Raw genomic sequence first — 20,255 nt, 5'->3', positions numbered from 1 at the left:
CCTAATCTAGTGTCAAACCTACTCTGCAAAATTGAACAGGAAGACTTTGGTTGAGGTACGGGAAATATACGGAATACTTAGGTGAACCGCAGTAACAATGAAGACGACATTTTTGGAAGTGATCTTTGTTAAGAGAAGACTATATTTGCAAGCCCTTAGACATGGGGGTCGGGGACGGGGGTTCGATAGAACGTCATAAAACTTCCAAGAATAAAACAAGGAAATAAGGTAAATGAAAAGAGAAGAAAAGAGAGGGAAAGGAAAAGGAGAGGTTGCCTGCGTTATCATCCCCCAATAATTTACAGTCGAACATCATAATATTTATAATGAATCATGTGACCAGTATGATAATGAAGATAAGGGGGAAGTACATGATAATCATGATCGTGATGGTGATATTGATTGAGGTATAACGCGTGATGACCATCGATTTTTCGGAATTTGCTTACGATTGTTGAATGAAACTTTCCTATCAGAAATTGTTGGAAACTGATGGATGGAGTATTAAATGATCCTCAAAGTGGCTCATTTTCAGGTCAACTCTTCAACAATTTTCTTTTAACCTCGCTCTTCGCGCTCGCATTATTTTACCTCCACCTCTACCCCACTCCTGCCGATGTGCAGATGTGGGCATGGGGCCATGGACCAACTAAAGTTTCATGACAAAGAAAAAAGGAGAAAAAAAATAAAAAGGAAAGAAAAAGTGTGAAATATAATATATTTTTAATTTTTAAAAATATTATGTAAAAAATGCCTCTCACTTAACAATTATGTCAGTCACTCTCCCCCACGCATGGCACCCATGTTCAAGAGGCTTTCACACTTACTAAGCCCCGTTTTAAAGTCTTTACACAAAAAATGTCGAGCTTTCAGCACTTTGCTTGATTTACGAAAAAAGCGCCCAGTGCTCCATGGAAATAGCAAAATCATTATCGACAATCTAACTGGTCAACGTTGAATTTCATTAGATTGAGATTGTGCAATGGAACCAGGGTGGGACACTCAGAGTATTTTTCATTTTCAATTCATATACAATACATGATAGAAGAAACTCGAAGATTGATACGAATTGAAAGACAGTCTGATAAGGACGATAAAACGTATAACTTAAAAGATGAAGGGAAAAAAATCATTGCCCTGTAAATGGGGTGCTGCGTTTTCAATTTACTATAGACGGCACCCCCGGAAATAAGTTTGACAAGCAAGCCAAAAAAGGCGGTTATTGCTCCCAACAAATCTCAGTAATTTAGGAGAAATAATCTTTCTTTTTTTTTGTCTGACGACAACCACACGAACAAAAACCCTATCACCCATTATTTAAAAACTGTTCCATGGCCCCAAGGAAAAATTAACATTAAAGCTTAAAACTGGCGTCCTTTTTAGTAAGGTCACATCCACTTGTGCTGGTCATCATGATGAAGATGATTGCAGCTGACAATAAACTATGTTTATCTTTATATCACCAAAAGCTAAATAATAACTTTTGTTGATATCACTTTATGTGAAGGGGTAGTTAATGTTTTAATCACACCGTTTCGGCATATATTATTACTTTTTTTTGCTTTTTGTTCGTCAAAACAATCGTTCTCATGGCCCTGAAAAAAGTGGGGAAAAAACTAGCGTAATAGATATTGTCAGTAAAGTCACAACCAATGATATTGTACAGGTCTTCATGATGAAGATGACTACAGCTGATAAAGAACCTCGTTTATCTTTCTCCGAATCTCGTAAATCATTGAGCCACATCTACGCGTGCCTGATAGGTCAGGTCTTGCCTTAAACCATATAATGAACACGTTGTTCAATGAATTCCAAAAAAATTGTTTCCTAAAAACATAGGCCTTTGTATATGACAAACAATAGATCAAATATACGAGACATCCAAAAATCAACCAGCATCATACCATTTCCCCCCGAAAGATGGCGCTCTTCTTCTTTTGCAAAAGGCTAGGCCACTGAACTGGAAATACGTATGCCTATTTCCAGTGGGCTAGGCAAATGACAACTGCTGATACATCAGTTTATTCAAAGATACCACAAGGGTCTTTGGTTTATTGTATTAAGCCGCTTGCAATGATTTATAAAAGTGTGTATGCGGAAACCGCTTGTTACGGTGTAAAATCGAAGCTCTTTGCATTTGGAGGCAGGTCCAGAATCAGTTGAGGATTAGGGATACATAAACCTGCAGTGAGACAAAATAGTGTCTCACCCTAATCCTCTATAAGGCATATTCATTGATGGAAAATGTAGTCATCCTTGTATATATTTCTATTTGACTAATATCAAATTTTCATGGTGCCGCCCTTGTTTAATGATGACTCTTGTCTTGACTCTTATGCCAACATAAGTAGCGCATCTAATTTTGTCTGAAGGAGAGCAACAATAGACATTTCTACTTTGATCGATGAACAGGCTTCGTCCTACAACATCGTTGGAGTAAACTAAACTAAACTATAAGTTGGCTTCAATAAATTCCTCGTATACTCCCCAGGAGTGGTGGATGTGCACACATTGTGCGCGAGAATTGAATCCAATGACCGGGGTAATAATATATATGTATCTGTAAAGTGCTTAGACTCTTCGTTCCGATGTATTAAGCGCTATATAAAAGCGGATTATTATTAGTAGTAGTATTATTGTTATTATTATTATTGTTATTATTGTTATCATTATTATTATTATTCTAATATTATTTACTATTATTATTATTACTTGCCGGATTATTTGAAGCATCAATGCTGCGATTTTACAATGTTGTGTTTTACGTTATTTATTTTAATCTCCATTTCAGTATTGAAGAACAGGACATAATACAATGTCAGGATCACTATACTCGAAAATAAAATGAGAGAGCTACGTACGAGGGCCAAGAATCAGGGGAATAAGGGATACAAAAAAGTAATTCAAAACAGGGATTGGGGTGACAGATATCCAACTCATTGTTGGTCTTTAGTACATTGCAGGTAGATGGGGCTGCCTGACTATGAAATCAAGATGAAATTAATTTAGGACATTGTAGCTAGTTTTACATGCGTTACACCACGGCGTTACTCTGTTAGTGTTACAAACTTAGAAAAAGAATCGAACTACAAGCAGCATTTCTGCTATGCTTCGACAACTACAGTGGCAAACCCTTCAAGAGCGTAGGGCCCAAGACTCTACTAATGTATCGCATCATTAAAAATCTTGTAGACGTCCAGCAACAACTGAAACACTCATCATTCAAATCCCGAGGTCATTCTCAAAAACTCATGATTCCATTTGCAAATACGGAATGTTACAAAAATTCCTTCTTTCCTGCCACTGCCAGGTTATGGAATTCCCTACCTCAGGACGTCGTAGACAGCACCTCAGCAAATATATTCAAGAGTGAGGTGCAACATGTCAGACTATGTTAGTCTGCATTTGTATGTAAATATTATATATATGTTTGCTTTTTTTACCACAACTTCAACGGTGGATTCTCAGCACTCAGCATTCAAATCCACAATACAGTACGACAATACACCACAGGTGGTATGTACTTATATAGGAAGAAGAAGAAAATAAAGTTAGATCAATTCTGTTTATTAATGGTGGTACCGGGGCCGAGTCCGAGTGGTCTAAGCGCCTGGCTATTCATAAAAAATCCGGGGTTCGATCCCCGGCCGCGGCACCTATGCCTGTTAGCAAGGCATTTTAATGTGTTATGCTCTTTTATCCCGCTTTCAAATAAAAGGAAATGCTATAGGCATTATTGGTAACTTGGTGTGCACTTGTTTTAAAAGTTTTAAAAAAAAAATGTTATCAATGCAATATCAAGTTCGATCCCGGAAGTATTTTTATCGTAGAGGGCAGTATAACGCGACCGTCGTCGATATCGATAGATCGATCTGGAATTTGTTGCAGACAAACATATGGTGAAGTTGAAAAGCGAGAATGACATGACGAGGTAAATTGTAAAAAAATGGAGTTTCTAGAGAGTCTACGCCGTTTGGAAGAAGATGTCGAGAATTATAGTGACTTCGAGGTTCGTATTTATTACAAAAACTATGATTTTATGATTTATTTAATTTGTAATACTTTGACCAAAATATCGTGATCTTTGAGACTCGCCCTTTTTTCTTTCGCGCGTTTCCCCGATCCAAATCGTTGTTACGCATTGAAAGAACGCATTCCGCAATGTGTCGTTACGGGTAACGTGGGAAGTCGAGACTTCTGACTGTGTCATGTGTGACTCAGACCCAAGTGAATAAAGGTACTGCCACATGACATGTAAATTAGTACTCTGTCTCTGAGAATTATCAAATTAAAATATGAAACTTGTAATTGTAATGTATTAGAATTTTAATTGTTATGAAATGAATAACAGGTTATTTTTTAGTAAAAAAATATGGTGGTGTGAGTGTTTGGCTTTGTGCACGTTGAATATCTTTATTCAGTGGTAAGACTAAGAGTAATTTTTTTTTTTATTTTTGGTGGGAGTGCATATGGAACTCTTTCCCTTTAACCTCCATCTGATACAATTATCTTGCCTTTGTCTGCTTGATTCCTTTTCTGAAGATTTGCTAACGAGCGTGCGCAAATAAGGTCACACTTTTTATGACACTTTTCAGCTGAGTGCGCATTATACTTTTAGTTGATCGCCATGGATTTTAAATCCATGGCGATCGACTAATGGCATGTGCACTCGGCTGAAAAAGTGTGACCTTATGATGGATTTTGAGATCACGACACCGCGAAACCCTTGGCCTTGACCTATTTTATATTGATAATTCTATCAAGCGAATTTCACTTAAGGATCTTGCCTACCGTTTGGTCTTTATGATTTTGATTAATTTTTGTGTGAACTGAGAAATTTTTGATCGAAAATCAACTTCGTGATAATTTCTAAAAATGCACGCAAATTATGGTCACCCCATCATAAGTCAAATATAAAAGTAAAAATTGAGGTCAATTATACTAAAGTTAGCCAGGAGGCTCGAGTCCTAGACCTAGGCAGAGACTTTTTTTGAACACTAATAATACAGTTAACATAATGTACCTCTCCACTGATTTTGAGACATACAAGAAAAGGCAAGGAGTGAGTCTGTGTCCGATAGTACAGTAATAGTCACTGTAGAGTAAGCGTAATGTCATTTTTTGACATGACATGTTGCCTTTTTTACCAAAAAGTGACACAGTTTGTCACTGGTTTTTGCGAGCGTACATGTATGGTCAGTTCCCCCATGTCTGCGCGGTCTCCCAAGTCTGCGCACCCGCGTATCTGCGCGATTCTAGTTAAAGAAGATACGCAACGAGCACGAACTTTACAAATGCAATACATAGGCAGGTATTCATTAAAAAATCCGACTCAAAATGGTGGAAAAATAATGAATTCAGGGCATTTCATGTGACAGCCTCAAAAATGCAGCCTTTGTCATCAAAATCCCCGAAACGTGTGCAAAGTGAATGAGTGCGCAGACATGGGGTACCATTGTTTTTTTTCAATCTGAAAATGACTGCCTGCAGTTTTTTCAAGAAAATCCTATATTTTCTGTTATTTTTAATGAGAAATTTGGTACACTTACTCTTAATAATTTAAGGAACATTATCAACTCAAAGATTTTGTGTAGTAAGAAAAAAATCATGTTAAATCTGAACTCAAATTGTTAGGTGCGCAGACTTGGGGCCCACCATCATATATTTATCGCCCGATGGTTTTGGTAGGTGTAGCGGTAGGGAGGTGTAGTGGAGCCTTCATGACCATCGCCTGAGGTACAGTTAACGTTTCATTCACTTACGTGTGCTTTACTCTCCACGGAGCCAGGGAATTTGCCCCTATCTGTCATGTGTGTATACCACTGTCAAAATGGAAATTGTTCTTCGCGATATGTCTCCTTTCTCTGTAAAGATCTAGCCTTACATGTAAATCACCACTCATTGTAAATGGGCTAGAACTTTACTTCTGACATTCATACAACATTGATTTCACTTTTAAACAAATAATGTAGGTCTAGACTGAGTAGACTCCAGATCTGTTCATTAAAAAAACATGAAGTATATTATGAGGACACCGGGAAAAAAATTGCCAATATTTATGTGCCCATCTTGTTCTCTTTGTTAGTACATGTAGCTGATGCATATAGAGGTTGGCAGATTTTCTGTCTTCTCATAATATTTCTCCTTTTTTTTTCATGAATTTGTTTGAATATGGAAATCAATGTTGAATGAATGTCTGAAATGAAATTCTAGCCCATTTACATGATTTAGGGCTAGATCTTTTACAAGGAAACAAGAAATCTTGGGGGCGAAAGTTCAATTTAGACCGCAGTATTATACGTACCTGATAGGGGCACAATCCCTGGCTCTGTGGAGAGTAAGCACACGTTTGTGAATTATTTTTACTCTCTAGGGGCCCCCTGGCTGGCTCCTAGTCAGGTGAGACCGCCAGAGGCATTCCACTTGTTTGAATTCATTGTCAATTGCTATAGGCCTACATGTATGAAGTATTATTTGCAGCTTTTCAAACATATTTTGAGATAGAATGAGTTCTTATTAGATTTACTCTTCTATCCCCTTGTTTTTAAAGTTATGTTTAAAAGTTAAAACCCATTTCTTTTCAAAATGTATCGAACGGGTCAACAGAACAGCAATTACTTTTTCTTTGTTATTTATGTGGAGTGGTGTGAAACAAACAGCTTACGGTTTGTAAGAGGACTAAGAGCACACTACAAATTGATATAAATAACATTTTCCCCCGATAATTTTGTTGCATTCTAACAACTCCTTAGAATTACTGATGTATGTTCAAGAGGGGATATTTTTCTGAGGGCAGTTTCTATTCTGGTTACATATTATACAGATATTTTTTGACGAGTGAAGCCACATCAAAGTTGAAATTAATATTCCACAACATGCATCTCCACTATTTTCATATTAAGGACAATGGTATCCATGCATTTCTATACATGTTGTAAACTACTCTTTCTCTCTTTCTACAGCAATTACCTGTACATAATGCCTTAGAGAGAAGGTTCAGAAACACCTTGTATTTGGGAAAGTCTACCGAGGGGATATCATTGCCTGTAGCTGGTGAGTTTTTATTAACCCCTTAATCCCTAGCTAAAGCTTCCTTGGAAACCCCTTTTTAACACCCTTAAATTCCCTCAAGTAATCCATACACTGAATGTGTAATAAAAAAAAAGAGAGACCCCAAAAGTCCGTGTGATGTGATACTTAAGGTAGAAGACCATTGTACTGTATAGGACATATTTTCATGATTAAATGTCTTTGTTTCTAATACATGTAGTGAAAACAAGTTCATGTAATTCAGCCTTTGTACAAATGGATTAGAAATGATACTATTCATTAACTAACACTTACATTGGTTTTATTTTCACAATATAGCCTGTCCAGAAGCCTGTCACAAAATTTTCAATTCTCTTCAATTCATTGTTACTAATGTACCAATCCATGTTGATGATATATGGTTCAAGACAGTTTAAAAACTACCATTTACATGAAAGATGTGTTTGCCCCTTCACTGACCACTGAAAGTGTATTCATGAAACCTGAATAAACCCTATTGAACAAGAACAAAAAATTTACTTCTTGATACCTACATGTACAGTATTTATTGAAATAAAAATCAATAAAATTGCAAAAATAATTTTTTTTTTTTTAAAGAACGTTTCAGTCTTGTGTTTCTTTTTAATACATATTTTATTTTAATGTATAAAATATTTCCTTAGAATATTGTTAATCTGCAATTTTTCAGATGTTGCTGTTGATCTGTTCCAGAATGCTGCAGAGAAGAATCTGGGCACGTTTACACGTCGCCATGTTGCCAAGTTTAATCGGTAAGTGAGTGTATCTGGAAGATAGTCACAGATGAAGGGGTCCATTTCCTCACTTCTGTTCATTACAAATAAGCTTTTGAATTTAACCTAACATATTAAACGTAATGTTTTTACATCTTTAGGTCTAAATTGCCCTCCAGCCCCACACTCCCTTTCTCAGTCAATTGCTGCTTCTAGATATGTTGTGTTTTTCAATGTAGTAATTGAGTAGAGCTCTTTAATGAGTCATATGCATGAATAAAACTGGAATTAATCATTATTTTTTGCGTGCAGAAATGGACAGATAAACCCCTCGTCTTCCATGCTGGGTATGATGTATGCTCGTCGTCTCAAACGACAGAAATCTTCCTACCTCCAGAAAGTAACTTCCACTGAACTCTTCCTGGTTTCCATGGTGAGTTTCAATTTATTTCTTAAATTTCACATGTACATTACAAGGAAAGATACATGTAACAGATTCATAGTTCATAACAGTGGGTACCAGGAATGGAATCAACACTGGCTTTAGGGACATGTTTTGTTATCGGCTTAGTCTTGTGAACAAAGTATATGAGAGAAACAGAATCCCACAATCCCATCCTTGGAGCTCGTGCCCTTGGCTCTATTCCCAATTCTATTGAGCTTGTTTCCATTATACTCATAGGTCATCAGTATCCTTTCGTTTTCCGAATTGAAAAAAACTTGGGTTTTAGATATCTTGTAAGGAACTGAATTTCACTAAATGGTCAAGTACAAGGTTCAATAACCTCTTTGTAGCCCAACTTAATAGGACTTTTAGCAAGTTCTCTTATAAATTTCAGTAACTGTCCAATCTTGTCACGATCACTGTTGTGTATGCAAAAACTTTGTGTGGCACATATTTCAGCTATTGCATTGTTTTGGCCCCATTCTAATAGATTTTAATGCCTTATTATTTTACTACAGATGCTGGCTACTAAATTTCTCTATGATGAAGGTGAAGATGAAGAAATATTCAGCGATGAATGGGCGGATAGTGGTAAGTTTAAACTGAAAACAGTCATAGTTATTGTTTTCTTTTTTAAAAAAGGGTTAAACAAGGGAGTGATCACCATCGTTTGTTTTGTGGTTGAAGTGGGTAACATTTTGATGATAGTTCTGTAAGTCTATGTGAAGCAATCAAGGAGTAATGCTGGTGGGTCTCATTTCATACCTCTGCTTAGACCATATGCATGCTGACAATCTTGCTATTATTTGCTTGTTTGTCGTACATTGTCCTTCATGTGCAGAACTCCCAATACATTGTAGATAGAGCCTAGGTGATTGCTGTACCATAGAAAACTGATGAACTTTTTAACTGCATGCACCATCCATCAACATTGGAAAGCCTTTGGGGGTTGGAGCACCCAATTTATCGGTCAAGAACTAGTACACATGTAGTAAGATGACCTCATCCAGTGTTAACTGTCTTTATTCAGTGTTAGCTGTCAATAATCTCTTTCCAAGTTTGTGTTTAGACTGAATTGCAAGGAAGAAAACATTCAAACTGGAAAAAATTATATTTGGTCCCTCTCAATCTTTGATATCAAGTTCCACATTTATGTATTTTAATTTATTGGACAGTTTAATATAGATGTTCAGCAAGATATTTGAAAGATGTAACGATAATTTTTTCTATTTATTATTTTTAACAGCTAAAATTGATGTTAAAAGGGTTAATGAACTGGAACGAGACTTTCTGGAAGCAATTGTAAGTATAGTTCTAATTCTTTTTCAAACTCCATCTAATGCTTTCATATTTGAACTGTGGAACTCTCAAAAAAATCATGTTAATTTGAAATGTGATAAATGGGGAAAAATGAGTAGATTCTCCTCAATGAAGCAAGTATTCGTTTAAAGTATTTAATCATTACAGTCATTGAAAAAAGGATTTATTCAAAACAGACAGCAAATGAAAAAAATATTGTTGATTTTCTCTGTTCCCCTCTCCCTTAATCAACACCCATAATTTTAAAAATTCTTTTACCATTGCGTTTTAAAGTGCACGAATACACATGCCTGTAGGATGGTGGAGCACGTGGTCCTCGGCCGTGTTTCCAGGCGTCTTGCGTCCAATGAGATTCTTGGTGATGCCCGGCGTGGCTTCCGCCGGGGGCTGTCGGCTGCCACCCGGCTGTCGTTGGCCGTTCATGGCTGGTCTTTCATTTTGCAGAGGCGCAGTCGGGTTGATGCTGTCTTCTTGGACTTCCGGGGGGCCTTTGGTGGAGTGCCCCATGGGCGTCTTGGCGTCGGGCTCCAGCGTTGCGGCATCGGGGGTGACACTTTCAGCTGGGTGATGGCTTTTCTTTCGGACAGGGGGCAGTCTGTGGTTGTTGACGGCGGGCGGTCTTCGTGGGGGGATGTCTCCTCTGGTGTCCCCCAGGGCTCGGTCGTCGGTCCGGCTCTCTTCCTTCTGTTCATTGGCGACATCCGGGATGACATCGGGTCCTCTCTTCGGCTGTTTGCTGGTGACTGTGTCGTCTACAGAGAGATCGTGACTGATGAAGACTTTCACATCCTGCAGCAAGATCTACTACAGCTGTCATCCTGGTCTGCTACATGGCAAATGAAATTTAATGTCAAGAAATGTGCTGTACTTTCCATCACACGTAAACGCTCTCCTCGCACCTATGATTATTTTCTTGACTCCGATGCGATACCTAGAGCCAACAACTACAAATGCCTGGGAGTGGCGGTGGCTGCGGATCTGCGTTGGAGTCTTCACTGTCGGGACATCGGGAGGGAGGCCGGTCGTGCACTGGGCCTCATCCGCGGAACTCTATCACCGTGTTCCAAAAAGGTTAAGGCCGGGGCATATACTGCGTTGGTCCGTCCTCGGCTGGAGTGCGCTTCTGGGGCGTGGAGTCCGCGCACTGTTACAGCTGTTAAATCACTGGAACAGGTACAGGGATCTGCGGCCCGGTTCGTTCGCTGTGGCTTCGGGGGAACGGCGTCCTCCTCAGCCTTGGTCTCCACCCTTGGATGGAACAGCCTCCACACTCGTCGGCTCTTAGCACAATGCTCCCTTTTTCACCGGATGCACCATCAACTGGTTCGCGTGCCTTTGCCACAGGTCATTTCTCCAGCAACCTACTTTGGTAGGCACGACCATATAGCTAAATATGCCATACCCAAAGCTACAATAGACACATACAAATATGCAATGTTCCCTAGGACAGTACGGATATGGAACAGATTACCAGGACATGTCATTCTCCATGGAAACCCAACTACGTTCAGAGAGGCTGCACTACCTATCATCAGCATGATGCAGCCTCCTGTTGGGTCCCACATGCTATAAATGGACCAATGCATGTTTTTACTCGCACCCCTGCATGCTCATTTTTATTGTATATATGTGAGCCAACCCAAATCCTGCACCTTGTCACCTCCATTGGCACATGACATTATCGACATCCCAGTATAGCTTCCAAGGAGCTGCGTTTTGGGATTATTGCGACAAGTAACAAGTAACATTGTTTTCAGAAACTATATCATAGTGTAGCAATATGATAAAAAATGTAGATTATGCAAATTTCATAATTGAGGATATCATTTGACAAGGATGTTTACTAAACAGAGGGCATTGATTCTATTCACATTCCAGGACTGGGACCTGTACATCAAACCAGATGAATTCTTTGAGTTCTTACAACAAATGGAAACATGGTAAGCCTCACAAGAATGTGTGTGTTCTATGCATGTTTTATTGTTAGGCATGCAGATAAGTCATACTCTGTTATTTGAATTTGAATTATTTATACCATGGTCACATTTGCTCTACGGCGGCCGTACGGCGAGTCGAAAACAGCCGTTTTATTCCTTTTTGTCTCACCTGCGAAGCAAAGTGAGACTATAGGCGCCGCTTTTCCGATGGCGACGGCGGCGGCGGCGTCAACATCAAATCTTAACCTGAGGTTAAGTTTTTGAAATGACATCATAACTTAGAAAATATATGGACCTAGTTAATAAAACTTGGCCATAAGGTTAATCAAGTATTACTGAACATCCTATTAGAGTTTCATGTCACATGACCAAGGTCAAAGGTCATTTAGGGTCAATGAACTTAGACCATGTTGGAGGAATCAACATCGAAATCTTAACCTGAGGTTAAGTTTTTGAAATGTCATCATAACTTAGAAAATATATGGACCTAGTTCATGAAACTTGGACATAAGGTTAATCAAGTATCACTGAACATCCTGCATGAGTTTCACATCACATGACCAAGGTCAAAGGTCATTTAGGGTCAATGAACTTTGGCCGAATTGGGGATATCTGTTGAATTCCCATCATAACTTTGAAAGTTTATGGATCTGATTCATGAAACTTGGACATAATAGTAATCAAGCATCACTGAACATTTTGTGCAAGTTTCAGGTCACATGATCAAGGTCAAAGGTCATTTAGGGTCAATGAACTTTGGCCAAATTGGGGATATCTGTTGAATTCCCATCATAACTTTGAAAGTTTATGGATCTGATTCATGAAACTTGGACATAATAGTAATCAAGCATCACTGAACTTTTTGTGCAAGTTTCAGGTCTCATGATTAAGGTCAAAGGTCATTTAGGGTCAATGAACTTTGGCTGAATCGGGGGTATCTGTTGAATTACCATCATAACTTTGAAAGTTTATTGGTCTAGTTCATTAAACTTGGACATTAGAGTAATCAAGTATCACTGAACATCCTGTGCGTGTTTCAGGTCACATGTCCAAGGTCAAAGGTCAATGAACTTTAGCCGAATTGGGTGTATCTGTTGAATTACCATCATAACTTTGAAAGTGTATGGATCTGATTCATGAAACTTGTACATAAGAGTAATCAAGTATCACTGAACATCCTGTTCCAGTTTCAGGTCACATGATCAAGGTCAAAGGTCATGTAAGGTCAATGAACTTTGGCCATGTTGGGGTTTTTTGTTGAATAACCATCATATCTCTGTAAGTTTATTGGTCTAGTTCATAAAAAGAGGACATAAGAGTAACCATGTATCACTGAACATCTTGTGCGAGTTAGAGTAGTATGCAAAGTCAGCACTGCTGCTATATTGAACCGCGTGATGCAGGTGAGACGGCCAGAGGCATTCCACTTGTTTACTAAAACCACCTATATGTAGCTGGTACAAACAAATGTTAAAACGGCTGTTTTCGACTTGCCGTACGGCCGCCGTAGAACAAATGTGACCAAGGTATTACACTCTCTTAGATCAAGAACTGGGAGTGTGATTATGTAGTGACTAATTAATCTGATGAATGTAAGTTTATTATGTTAAAGTTCAGTGAATTTGAATTTGTATTAAAAATTTCATTTAGGCCGGTGACTAAATCATGGATAAGTAATTCTACTCCAAGAGCTTAAAGAAACTGGTACAAAAATACCGTAGCGAACACATTTCTTGAAAACACATTTTCTTGATTATTATGAATATTAGACAAGGTGCAGCCAAATTTGTCTCCCAGTGCATCTGATGGAGCTATTTTTATGTGCTACTACTAAATTTCCCCTACATTTCATTCGGGTGCACAAGTGTTTTGCATCAAATGTTGCATGGATTTGGGGCTGTTTTTAGGACCTTTAGACCTTTCTTATATGACAAGATTTTCTTCACGTCTGTGCCGGGATCTAGCAAAAGCTAGTCCTAGCAGGTCAGAACTTTCAGGGTGCACAGTGATACATGCAAGTGAATATGATACAAAATTAAATGGAAGTAGGATTAAATGTGTTTTGAATTACATTGTAATTGGAATGAATATCAGACATCAGCTTGGCATGATTATGGCAAAATTAAATGATATCACAGTTGCTATACTTTAAATTTTGACTGTATCATATCTAAGAATTAGTCCTGCCTCACTTAATTTTTGTTTTCAAATGAATACTAGTTTTCTTTACCTGGAGAGTATTAGTTTTAATAGTTGACTTTTGTAAAACTGGGTTCCTGCCTGAAACTTGGACGGGTACCCGCTATTGAAAAGTTCTCACCAAGCTCGTATATCATTTCATTCTAGGATCGCCTTAAATGAGGGACGTCGGAGAGGCTGGTTTTCCTACTCGGATTTCAATGTACTGATGGAGCATAAAGATTGGTATACCACCATTTCTCAGCTGCTTGACCAGTCTTTGAAGGTATGTTTTTGGTTTAATAAAAAATGGTCTTCTCCTAGGGCTCTAGATTTGACAATATTGAAATAATGTGATATTGAAACTTCAATGAAGAGATCACCTCGTAATATTGTTTTAAAGAATATGGGAGTTTGAGTGTGTTACACACTGGAAACCTTTGTTGAAATGTTATTAATTTCTCTTCAAAGTCATAAACCCACACATTATCCTCACCCCTGAATCAAAATTACTGGGCCATCCCAAAACCAATGTATTTCCTTGTCCATTGCACCTGTCTTATCCCTAGCTCAAGATAAATTGTTATGTATATATTAATTGACAGTTATTCATGGGGTGTATGTCACCATATTGTAATATTGCAGTATTTGATAATCAAATAACTCAAATTTAGCCCTACTGTCTTTTAGTGGTGTAAAAGCTTACAGATACTTTGGCAGATTTTTCTCTTTTTGCTGTACAATAGAGGTATCAATTTGTTTTCCATGCATGCATTTGTAACAGTTATTGATAAGTGCCATCAAATTGTTTTCAACTCCTTTAACAAACTTCTGCAATTTTTTTTACAAGGTATTTTTTAAATTCATTATCCAACTCATGTTGGAAATCTCTGTTCAGTTGTTTGATTTAACATCATCATCTAGGTATTTGCTTCTTCAAGAGATTCTGAAAGTAAGTTGAGTGAGTAAATGTAAGTATAGATTACTGTTACAGAAAATACCTTCTCTGTCATGTTGTAAATGTAGTGTATTCTTAACATTGAACTGGTCCTGCAGTATATTTTTGTAATCATTCATCCTCTTTTGTCTCTCCATTTTTGTAGGTGATTGGTATGTGTCTGGCTGCGTACTCCTTGTGTAGTGCCATCGTCTGTTGGTCAGTTCTGCTTATGCAGCACCACTCTGCTGTTCCAGGAATGGCTCCGGCTTCGGACAACTACAGTCATGTGTTCCACGGAGTGCGCCCTCTCAAGGCAACCCAGGTTTCATCTCACCAGAGCGAGATCATGCTGCCACCACCGAATGTGGTCCACTCTGCTTCCGACCAATCGTCAGCACCCTCTGAGATGTCCCCTTGTCCGAATTGCAGGCAGTGTTGCTGTAATCTTGATCAGGGTCACCTCGACTCTCAGAGCGTGGCTGACGGCAATACCTCTCCTTGCCACCTCCAAGGTAATGAAAAGCAGGAGCCTTTAAGTTGTCAGCAATGTCTTACCAGAGGATTTAGGGATGACTATTGGTTACGGACTAAGGTAGATGATGTTGGCCAGGCTCTGATTTCATTCTACCATGCCCTTCTTGTTGCTTACCACGATACATCTGCGATTCTCTCCAACAACAGTGATCCAGGAAGTCCGATGAAAAGTCGCTCACACCAGATCAACCACTCCGCAACTCAAGGCCAACTTTTGACTCCAACCCCGTCAGAATATCTTCCGGACGTTAACTGTCCTCTGCTGTCAAGACGTAAAGGCATGAAGAACCCTAGGGATTTAAACATGGACTCGGACTCCAACCTTGCTTCCAAGAAGCAGTGTTCTGTTTGTGATGGCATGGCAAAGCGCAAGACACTGCAAGAGAGAATTCATACGCTGCTACCAAAGTCGATTATGGAGACTGCAGTACCGGCAACTACCGGAACAATTCCTCTTATTGTAGCATGATGCATTTCCCATGATTTGGAATATGTGGTTTAAGAAATTTCAACAGCGATGGCTTGAAACTACTAATATGTCACTGGTGAAAGGCGAATAACCTAGAACCTATAAATGTCAGCACAAATTTTGATTCCCATTCAATGCATTTGAATTACAGGCAATTGTTGATATGCGAGAAGAATTTTTTTCTTGCTATTACACAACCACCTTGGTAACCTTGGGAAAATTTCTTTGACATCAGAATACTTGGAATAATGTCTCACAGTGGTTTTAACAAGTACTGCTTTTTTCTATCCCTCTTGCTGCATGGCGAATTCAGTCCCAAATTGCATGCCTAAATAAAACTTGGTGAATTTAAAATCAGTACTTCAATAATAAATCGTTGATAGACCATTTAATATTAAGAAAATTATGGCTATAAGTTTTCTGTTTAAAAAAAATGGCAATTCTCTTTGAGTACTTATACTTCCACCCCTGATTATCACACTTCTTAGCTTAACCCATGTGGGGTTTGAATAGTTTTGTCGGAGTACAAGCCTTAATACTTAAATGCATATTCTGCATGAAGTTGAATAGCTTTTTGTAATTTTGTTGTGTTTAGCTCCAGTTTACAATCCGAAATATAGTATACTAGTACCCTTAAATTCCAAGATTCTTCAAAGCATGGGTTTCACAACACCACTGATCTACAACTAACTCATCACTCTTCATACAATACAATCTCTGGCATGTATGAAAATAAAGGAGACCTATTCTGATATATTCTTTCATAAAATCGGTATTATTTTACCATCGGTATTATGGTGTGTATGTATTAACTGTATACTTAATTACTGGTGTATTACATGTATGTTACTTTTTAGTTATGCCTTATTTATTCATTTGTTATGAAGCATGACCCATTACCTATATAATCCTGTTAGTTTTCTACTTGCTGTGCTATGACTATTTATTATTTAGGGATATCAGAGTTCACAGCAGTCAACTTGCAGTTGCAGTGGAGCAAAGGTGTGATTGCTGAAGTGGTGATGATGTTTTCCTCTATACAAAGCATGTGTATTAATTGAAAGTATAGGGAGGGTGAGTGAATGAAATACTACTCCGTGGAGGTGACTGTACATGTATATCCAGGTATCCTTGATACATTTAAGTTAAGCTTTATTTTCCTTTTTTCTTGGCAAAGTCTCGTCATGTCAGTGGCATGGGGCTGCTAACATGGCCAGCCAGCCAGCCTGGATTTTTTGTTTATTAAAGCTTTCTTATACATTTAGTGCTAGCAAAAGCTATATGTACATGTAGCTGATTTTTATTCTGTAACTTATTAACTGCAATACTATGAACTGTCACTGCTCTCTACACTTGTGCAGATAATTATAGAAAATCCTCAACATTTCTTAAACTGCTTTAATAGGTAAAGAGTCTCAGTTTTTTTTTCTTATTTAATTTATGTACTTCATGATAGCTCCATGAATAATACTCATTACTAGTCATAAGTCATGTGAATTACATTTAATTTTTGTCCATTTTCATGAGGTTTTGTCAAATATAATTATATCAAAATTGTTTTCATCATGCTTTCTGAAAACAACACTCACAGTTCATTGGTGGATGCCATCAGGTATATCTTTAATTATCTGAAATGAAGTTTTTTTTCAGACATTCCTTGGCTGACTAATCTTGGATGTATTAGTCTTAGCCAGGAGTCAATTCTATCAAAATTGTTGACACAAGTTCCACTTTATAAAGATGAAAAGTATCAGATACGGCTTCGAATTCCAGATATAAATTCTGCATTCAAAGAGTCCACATTATTCGATGTACTTTTGGAGATAAAGAGCATATCATGTAGCAAATCATGTTTATCTTACATGTATGTGGTGAAGATGTAGGGATGATGATTATATTCTATAATCATTAGTGAATGCCTAGTTATTGGCTTCCAGAAATATATCCTTCCTATGGTATGTTCATTTTATGGTATTCATTAGAACATGAACAGTGTACATATTTGTGTACAGAAAAGGGCATTCTAAACAAAGCATCAGTATTTTGAACAGAGTACATTATATTACTGTGTTTCTCTGAATCACTATGTACGTCTTATTTGAAGATTTTGAGGACATTTGCTCTACCAGCGAGTACTCCAAATCTCGCATACACTTCAGCGCCATATAGGAAATGATTATCATTATTATTACAATGATTTGATGTGTAAATTAATTCCTTTCTGGAAAGAGGTTGGCAGTCATTGTAATGACTGCTGGGTAGTTTGGGCTTCTGGCTCAAGCCACATATGAAACCCAAACTCTGAGTGACCTGAATCACAATCCCATCAGCTAGACAGATCTATCTTGACTCATCATTCTTCCTAGGGAGAATGGTTACCTGAACGATTTTGCAATATTTCCACAATATGCAGGTGTTTATGTTCTTCTTTGCATAAAAATCATACTTCAGATAATTTCTTTTTCAATGCACTTTCATGCATTATCATGCTGAATAAGACTACCATATGCAAAATGACCATAGGAAAGTTTGCTTCATGAGGAAATGCCCAGAACAAGGCAAAATCTTGCTCATCCAATTTCTGTGGTTTATTCACAGATTTCTTCACAGAGGCAAATGTTTTTTAACAACCGTCTGTGCTTTCCTGTGGATCAGAGCATCCAAGCCACCCACCCCCACACACACATCCTTTTATCATTGTATCTTTGAAGGTTTGTTTTTCTAAGGGGTAATATGCCTGAAGACCAGAATACTTGGATTTACATGCAGTCCCATATCATGAGTGCTAATATCAATATTTTAGTTTTTCTAGAAAAAAAAAACATGAACAATAACACTACTTTGTTATAACCCTTCATTCTGTTATAACCTGTTATGGATTGACCTTGTAGTAGTATTAAAGTGCCATTTTATGCATGCAAATTTGCCTTTTTAAACAACACAGGAATGTTGGATAAAAGTATTAAAATAATGCATGTAAGAATCATGTTCATTGTCTGGTTATTGAATGTGAATTTAATTGTTTTGCAAGTCTAAAGAAGTGGTAAAAAATGTGTAGTATGGTGAACAAAAATGTGAAACAACAAAATTATAGAAAAATTTGTGGCGTGAAAGAGAAGTAACATGAAAAAATATACAAATAGACATGTGTGTGATGATTAAGTATTTATAAAAAAGGTGAACACATTTTTGTATTCAATGAGATAAAAAGGTGTAAAAATGAAATGTGAATGAAAGTAACATCACTGTTTTGTAATATGGACTTCTAATTTAAACTACAAAGCAACTTCAAACATTAAGCAATCTCAGAGAGTGTAGTGTATTGTACTTGAATATTTTATTATATACTCCATGTGAGTGATACAAATGATAGATGTATGCACTGACAGAAAGTGCGTATGATATAAATATAAACTGGAAAAGTTGCGTGGAAACTGCTCTGGAAGCAAAATTGAAATTCATTTGATAGCTACATGAAGGAAGTAAAATCAAATTGTAAGTCTGTCATTTTTTCCAGAATGACACTACTGCCCCCCCCCCCATCACTTTTCGATAAAAGCAACATGGCTTGTAACATAGTACAAAAGAAATACTCTAGAGACAAAATCCAGAGAAAGATCTCAAAAGATAATACAAAGCAACATATTAGTACATCCTGGTTCATGGTCCAACGACATATTGAGCAGAAGTGACAAAAGAGTCACTGAACTCTTTTGATCTTGCTATTTATCAAGTTTCTTTGAACCCTGACTTTATGAAGGAGGTTACATAAATCAGGATATAAAAGAAGTGTCTAACTTGTTCATAAAGTATTTATTTTGAACTGGGTTTAGAAAGTCAGAGAGTCAATTGGACTTTAATAGTTTAAGTCTCTTTGAATTTGGTTCATAAAGAATCCCTTTGAACATGCTTAAAGAGTGCATTTGAATTTATTCATAACAAGTCCCTCCTATCTTTCTTTGTATAGTCTTTTTTTTACTTGATTACCAAAGTGTCTCAATGAATTTGGTTCATAAAGATACTACACCAACAACATTTGATTTTCAACAAGTGACTGGTCCAGACAGAGAGCACTGAAAGGAACATCTTTGAACTGGTTATAGAAGAGTCAATTTAACCATGTTTCCTGGTTATTATCAATCACACATGGTACATGATTGCTTCAGACACCTTTTTATCAAAAGTCCATATCTAGGTACTCTACAATTATACAGCATATTTAACCTGGCTATTTCAAAGCTCTACATTTCATTTTATGGTGAAATCTGCATGAAAAATCCACCCTCCATAAGATATATAATTTTCCTGCTTCCTTGTATAGAGTAAAACGATGGCAAATAATATCTGAAATAATACACTGACAATAATAATTTATCTTTAGCAGTTCAACTGCATTCAATGTGAGTGAATGGCATAAATAAGCCCTATCCAAGCCATAAGCCATGTTCAAATTGCTGTACAAATGATGTTCGTTGGTTAATAAGACAGTTCAGAGTTTTGCAAGCATACCAATATCAGTGGAAAGTGTAACATTGAATAGAAGATACAGAACAATGTGCATGGAGAGTCAAATTTGTAAATCAGTGATAAAATACAAATATACCAGGCTTTGAGTAAGTATAGGATAGGGGGAATTGTAGAGTACCAAAGC

At 37.4% G+C, this 20,255-nt stretch overlaps 1 protein-coding gene across 1 annotated transcript; it reads left to right on the top strand.

Moving 5' to 3' along the window:
- The first annotated feature begins 3,871 nt into the window (after positions 1-3,871).
- Positions 3,872-19,763, top strand: LOC121425985 (protein CNPPD1-like). Its single transcript, XM_041622115.1, has 9 exons — positions 3,872-4,009; positions 6,963-7,053; positions 7,739-7,820; positions 8,094-8,214; positions 8,745-8,817; positions 9,473-9,528; positions 11,425-11,486; positions 13,830-13,947; positions 14,765-19,763. Exons 1-9 carry the CDS (start codon positions 3,947-3,949, stop codon positions 15,602-15,604), a joined length of 1,506 nt encoding a protein of 501 aa, XP_041478049.1. The 5' UTR covers positions 3,872-3,946; the 3' UTR covers positions 15,605-19,763.
- The last annotated feature ends 492 nt before the right edge of the window (positions 19,764-20,255 follow it).

This window comes from Lytechinus variegatus, chromosome 1 (assembly GCF_018143015.1).
Source record: "Lytechinus variegatus isolate NC3 chromosome 1, Lvar_3.0, whole genome shotgun sequence".
NCBI classification, from domain to species: domain Eukaryota; kingdom Metazoa; phylum Echinodermata; class Echinoidea; order Temnopleuroida; family Toxopneustidae; genus Lytechinus; species Lytechinus variegatus.
This window is presented reverse-complemented; position numbering and strand designations above follow the sequence as displayed.

What these genes read in the sequence shown, in the direction of transcription:
- LOC121425985 (XM_041622115.1), top strand. Translation starts at nt 3,947, where the DNA reads ATGGAGTTTCTAGAGAGTCTACGCCGTTTGGAAGAAGATGTCGAGAAT. An exon ending in CGATGAATGGGCGGATAGTG is followed by an intron (nt 8,818 to 9,472) that starts GTAAGTTTAAAC and finishes TATTTTTAACAG; the next exon opens with CTAAAATTGATGTTAAAAGG. An exon ending in TTACAACAAATGGAAACATG is followed by an intron (nt 11,487 to 13,829) that starts GTAAGCCTCACA and finishes ATTTCATTCTAG; the next exon opens with GATCGCCTTAAATGAGGGAC.